The sequence below is a fragment of the Neurospora tetraspora genome (genome assembly GCF_033439725.1).
Source record: "Neurospora tetraspora strain CBS 560.94 chromosome Unknown B0H65scaffold_6, whole genome shotgun sequence".
NCBI lineage: Eukaryota > Fungi > Ascomycota > Sordariomycetes > Sordariales > Sordariaceae > Neurospora > Neurospora tetraspora.
In genome coordinates this window covers 3,605,973-3,612,419 of record NW_026944388.1, presented here as the reverse complement: position 1 = coordinate 3,612,419, position 6,447 = coordinate 3,605,973, and the positions used below count along the sequence as shown (strand labels likewise).

General features: G+C 50.4%; 2 protein-coding genes across 2 annotated transcripts; both read left to right on the top strand.

Annotated features, from left to right (window-relative positions):
• Positions 1 to 680: 680 nt before the first annotated feature.
• B0H65DRAFT_277226 (uncharacterized protein) lies at positions 681 to 2,986 on the top strand. The gene is made up of 5 exons (XM_062822831.1): positions 681 to 917; positions 969 to 1,149; positions 1,206 to 1,646; positions 1,717 to 1,953; positions 2,012 to 2,986. The coding sequence occupies exons 1-5, from the start codon at positions 795 to 797 to the stop codon at positions 2,809 to 2,811; spliced, it is 1,782 nt and encodes a 593-aa protein (XP_062679911.1). The 5' UTR covers positions 681 to 794; the 3' UTR covers positions 2,812 to 2,986.
• On the top strand, positions 2,942 to 3,785 carry B0H65DRAFT_277306 (uncharacterized protein). The gene is made up of 2 exons (XM_062822832.1): positions 2,942 to 3,072; positions 3,370 to 3,785. Coding segments are annotated over exons 1-2 (309 nt in total). The 5' UTR covers positions 2,942 to 3,070; the 3' UTR covers positions 3,677 to 3,785.
• Positions 3,786 to 6,447: the final 2,662 nt, after the last annotated feature.

Genomic DNA, 6,447 nt, shown 5'->3' with positions numbered 1-6,447 from the left:
CGTAGGGGGCGCGCTTTGCAACGCTGAATCCTTTGACCCAACAACCTCAGAAGGAGAATATTGAGCAACATTGGACCGATAGTTTCGCGCTCTTCATTCTGGCCTGTCTCAGTCTTATTCAATAAACAAAGACTTCGGTAAGATCAACTTCATCACTTTGATTGCCCTCAGCTGACTTTCTGTTTGAAGCCACGATCCGACTGTCTCCACCTGCGCATAGTCTACCAAACACCTCTGGCTCAATCTCTAACATTAGGGACGCCATTCTTTGTCTCTCTCTGCGTGGATAGATCCACCTAATCTTACCCTGATCCCGCCAATCTTTCTGTTTGGTAGTGGTTCCAGCTCGTCTCCGCTCCCAGCACGTTCCCGGTCCCTTTGCACGATTGGAGAAGAATCTGTCTTGCCTGGTCACTACTCTTGAAACAAGTTCTCTAGCCTTTGGCTCACTCTGTGGTCCACAGCTGCGCGTCGAGGAAGAACTGGTTCGACCGAACATCAACAATCTATCCCACCGACACCCAGAGACACTTGCCAGCTTTGTTTTGGTTCAAAGGATCATTCTCCGTCTCAGCCATTTTGTTGCTGTAAGACAACTGTTGTTTTCATTGTACAGTCAACCAGCCTGGTAGGCTCATCGAAGAATAAATCAGCAACCATCCCGGCCATTGCATCTTGTCCTGTTGACGATTTGGTGTTCATCAACTTCACTTTGGCCGTCGCTCTTTCTTGATCACGTCGACTCTTTTCGAAACACAATCACTTGTCGGAACTCACGAACGGAGGTGCCAGCCATGGTTCAAACATACGGGCATGGCCATTACACTCGGCCACAATGGATGACGGAGAGGCCCACCGGGGAACACATGCCAGACAATGGTCGTTACTACGATACAGGAATCAGAACCCCACCACCTGTAGGTCTTGTCTCCTGTTCATTTTCTTACCCGATACTGACATTGATACAGACAATTAGCGAAGTCTTGCGTGAGCAGTGCAAGATAAACCATCAGAGCTTCTTCCTTGCTGTTCTCACCGAAGATGGCCATACCGTCTACTTCACAGGACCGAATAAGCTGCCAGAGGGTGAAATCCAAAGATACTTCGACATGGATCGATTTATCCGCTATCAAAAACGGGCTGCTCAGAGTGAGTGGCCATCTCTTAATATGGTCGGTCTAGACCAACACTAACAGGACTTACAGATGGTCTCGCTGGGGCCTATGATGAGATGTCGTTCGGACCAGAGTATCATGGCCGTCGCGGAAGTGACCGCCGTATGGAGACAGCCGAAGAGTTCTACGATCATGCGCCACCGACATATCGGACCCGAAAGCGCCAAAGGGCTAACGTTCCCAGACGTGTTCGCGATGATGACGAGCCGGCAGTGACCGTATCCGCGAAGAAAGGCATACGAATCAATAACGCGCAGGAAGTGTGGGATTTCTATGACCAGCGCTTCAAGAAGATACAGCAAAACACATGCAAACTGATTGCCAAAGCGTGGATCAAGGCGATTGCACCCAAGAAGCAGTCTACACATCCCTACACAGGAACCAAAATTCCCGACTGGTGGCCAAAGCCTCTGGGCCCGAGCAAGGATGAGGGCATGAGGCACAAGGAGCCGGACCACCTGTTCAAGCCAGGTAAGACAATTGTCTCATGCGATTTCAAGAAGTACGACTGGTTGAAGACCCCTACCTAACACGATCACAGAGCGCCTCCGTTTGTTATGCCACCTGTTGAGACTCATCGTCGAGCCAAACTCTCAGCAGCATCCGAGCATCCGGGCCCAAGAACTTACTGTGGCTAAGTTGGAGGAGCTGACAATGGAGGCAATGGGAGGCTTCTTCAATGACAGGGCCAATCCCAATCAAGCGAAAAAGAAACCCTTCCTAAAGGAGATCTTCAAGGTTGCTAAGGTCGAAGAACAATACAAGAGGGGTGAAATAGGTTAGCTACAACGTCCATGGCGTGCCAAAGCTGGGGGAGTATTTGCTAACCTGACCAGATGGCGATACGGTCGTATACGTCATGGCCGACAACAACCAATCAGACTTCCCATCCGACGATGAAGACGATGCGTGTAGAGAGGAGGATGACGAGCACCATCTTTCGGTAATACCATCCCGACTCTCGCCTCCCAAGACAACTATGCCTCACGCTCTCATGCCTATTCCGACAACTGACCACAGCCCAACCGCCAACATTCAACCAGGCTTCGTTAGCGAGATGCCGATTAGAAATCCGTATCCAACTACTCTGATGCCGCCAGATCTCACACCTGACCAGCACTATGTGGAGAATGGGGGAATTTCGGTGGGAGGTCAAGCATCTCTGCAGCAGCACGGAGCGCCCGTTCAGATGCAGGAAATGATACCGAGTCCTCACGAAACAAGCCGTCGGCCGTCCTTGTTCAGTTCGCCGTCCGACTACGCAAGCACTACTGCCTCCGGGCTGTATCCCGGTGCTTGGCAGCAGACTACAACAGCTCCAGGTAGCGCGACCATGTACTCCTTTGGTACTCCGGGTCAACAGCCCCAACAGCCGCCACATCCGCCACTCCCTCACCCTCAAGGAACCTTTGTTTCGCATCAGGGGGTACAAATAGGTCAAAATCAGCCACCGTACATGGGTTCCTCGTTCGACACGCTCCCTCATACAAGTAACGGTCTTTTCCGTGGCCCCAACGTTAGTCAAGGCTCTGTGTCTCATGGGCAAAGTTATCCGAGCTACATGCAGCATGATTCCAGAGGCCTACCGGGTGACATGAAGATGGATCCTTCTAATCGCGGGTTACCGCCGCACTGAGACGGAACTTACCAGCGCAACATTGGTTCCCTTCTGTCATTGTTGGTTTCATGAGTCGACGAATTCCCGTCAACATCACAGTTTCCTATTTTCCTACGCATCCTAGATGGCGGATGGGGCATATATTTGCAATGTTACGCTGCTCAACAGGACAGCGCCTATCCTGATGCCGGCGCATTCAGTTTCCGCCTCATGCATACATCTGTCCTAATATTCGGTACACCTTTCATGACATGGCACCAATACACACACGCACACGATACGATACATTGAGATCGCCAAGCAATTGGTAATAATATGGGCTGATGGAATAAGGGAGTGGAAAAGGGTACACGGAGGTGGTCAGAGCAATGAGGAGAGATCATCTAAGGAAGACATGGTACCATCTTACCGGAGACCTTTTGCGGTCGTCGATATGGAACGGAACAAGGGGCCCGTTCCTCCCGGTGGGATCTCTCTTCATCCGGTTTGGCATTATCATTTTCCCTGTTTTCTTATTCGTTTGCAATTCTAGCGTTCAAAAAGCGGGAGGTTGTGCGTTTTTGTCTGCGAGTTTAGGGCTCGGCGGCTGATTGTGTGTTTACTCATCGTTCTTTCCTCAATTTGTGCGGTGCCCTTCCTTTTTATCGCGTCTCTGACTCTTTGCTTTTTTCGGGCGCCAAACAAAGTTTGCTCTTTTCCAAGTACAACATCGTTGCGTGGGTGGCCGACCTGTCTTTCAGTTTACACAATGGCGCATGTGAGTTTACTAGTTGATTTACCCCCACAAGGTTGTTTGAAACGGGGCTCTGGACTGGTTAGGTGGGTGGCCTTTTTGTCGAATTCGTTTGTTAGTTCTTGCATAGCTAGTATATCACTTATTTGATCGCTTGTTGTTTTCAATGCCTTGTTGTCGTCTTGTCTGCTGCTGCTACTGTCCAAGTGCTCACATGTTTCTGCTCTTTACCTTGAACGCTTTGCACACTGTATGGCTTTTGCGGGTCTTGCCAATACTCTTGTATCGTTTTGTTACCATTTTCAATACCTACTCGTCAGGCGAGTATCTCCCACCCAAGCGTAATCACGAAATCAGAGCTTAGCTCAATGATCCCCCCCTCTTCGTTCCCAACTCAACTCACCTACCCATTCCCATGCTTCAGCCTTCGGCCAGACAGGCGAAAGTTTCCCAACTCGGCCCGAAAGGTTGCATGTGGAACATCAATGATTTTTCGTCTTCTTACCCATACTCTCCTCCAAGTCATCACCTTTGCCCTAGGCCCAAACTAACCGACCAAACCCGCCCGTCGTCACCGGTCTTCCACGTCGTATAGCAGTATCGGGTCGCTGCATAAGAACCGAGGTCTGCTGAGCCATCAAGACATCTACTTGATACAAGGACCAAGGACCGCTATGTACGTATATCTGCTTCTGGAAGGGCGGGCAGAGAGTCCCGTGGTGGTCCGTGGCAGGTCATGACCACGGTGTGTACATACAGTTGTTGGTGAAGAGGTGGGTTGGGCGTCAAGGGCCTCAAGGGGGACTGGGGGCTCATCTCTCCGAGGGGCCAAAGGGGTGGAAGGGGTGGAAGGGAGGGAGGGGCAAAGATGTTATTGTGGGTATACGATTGGTATCGAGAGATGAGAAGGGCAAGTATGGGTACATAGAAGTACTGTCTTTCCTTGACTACAAAGCAATTTACTTGGAAGGTGCAATTCAGGGACTGTGTTGGACGAACTGTGCGTGTTGTACGCAAGTAGCACAGGACAGAACAAGACAGGACTGTCTGCTGTGTTGTGCTGTGTTCTACAGTGTTTGCTGGAGGTGGATGGGGGATGGGCTGGGAGGGAACTGGATGTCTCGATGTGGGCGTGGGGTGAATACCTAAAGGTAAGTACCAAGAGGAACAGCTGGACACTAGACAAGAGAGGAACTGTCTGCCGGGTGATTTAAAGCAGTCTTTCTCTTTGAAGTTGGGTCTACTTACGTTTTTGATCATATGGAACTCTTAGCTGCCTCATATGAGCCTCCATACTGATTCATGTCTCTACCAGATTTTGCAGCTGCTATGTCATCACTCCTTCGTATTCCAAACAACAGCCAGCGTTCATCTACGGCTTTCACAGTACCAATCCAAGCAATACAAGAATGGGATCACGATATTTTTCGAAGAGGGTCACGGTGTGGGGGTCAACGACAAGGCAAGTGAGAGAGGTATAAAGGGTAGTTAGTTCCTTCCTTGATCTGGTTACTCCGGTGGAAGCACAAACAGATGCCTCTCTACGCAAGCTACACTACCTACTTCGTTGTAACTTCAAAACATCACGGTTACAATTATGATGTACATACGGCATGGTCTCCGGTTCGGATTTGAGGGTCGCATCTGGCGGCTGAGCTCGGAGCTTGGAGTGAGTGAGCTCGGAGTGAGTGCCAGCACAGAACAGTAAAAGAAGACCACCACAGTCCATCCACAACACAGCAGCAACAACCACCGCCACACGACACGGCATGTTGAAAAGGGAAGCAAACGGCTACTTGCAGATCTTGACTAGGGCTCGATGTGTATATGCAGGGTATCTGTCACTTTTTTTCTGCTTTCTCCCCTTCTAGTACTGTGGACTGTGGACTATGGACTGTGGTGGTTTGTGGTGCAACATCGTACTGTGTGTGCGAGTGTGTGTGAGTGTTTGTACACGAGATGGATGAATGGGTGGTGCAGTGGGGGTATGTATACATACAAGCAGTAGTTGAGATGGGTGGTAACTTATAGACAAGTGGTGGTTAGACAAAGAAGACATCAGGTTACCTTCGTGATTGAAGCCAACATGAACCGGTAGACCAGAATGAGATCAAGACGGATGAAGGTGCCGCGGAGAAAGAGGGCAAGTAGACCGAGGTTCATGAAAAGGCAACGAATCAAGTCTAGCAGCTACACGAGAGCCCAACAGTGGTGGTACACACCGCGGCGGCTTTGACGCCGGTTTAACTAGAACCTAGCTTGTGCTTGTGTGCTTGGGAGCACGACACAGTCTGTCTGTCTGGAATGGAAGTTACGTTACCTACGAGGGTTCTTTGGTGTCACGGTGTCAGTCGTGATGTCGTCTCGGGGGGCCGATCGGTCGGTCAGTCGGCCGGCCGGGGAAGCGGAATGCTTCGGATAGAATGGGTAGTCTCTCCGAGAAGGCAGAAAGGACACACACAGTAGGTAGACCTACTAGTGGGATTTGGACATCATCGAATGGGGGGCGAGCGACCCCCCACAGATACAGGAGAGGGAACAATTGTAGCAGCGTTTTGAAGCGCTCGTGAAGAAATTGATGATGAGGAAGGAAGGAGCGAAGGAAAAGAATCATTCATGGGTGAGGTGGGTTTGGTAGTAGTATCCTTCCGGTCTGTCCGCCAGTCTGCCCAGCTCCTTCCCTCATCGTCAATCCCAAACGTTAGGTTCCATGGCGTCAAAATTCGACATTGTTTGCTTCCCCCCAGCGTGCCCGAGCAAGGGGGCCGGAGTGGTCTTGAGTGGTGGTGGTGGCGGTGGTGGTGTCAAACATTACACCCTTACTAACCAGAATAGTCAGGAAACTAAGGCAGATTGCTTTATGCAGCGCGCATGAAGCAATGAACAGGGGCATTTTTATCTTTATGTCCATGACACCGACG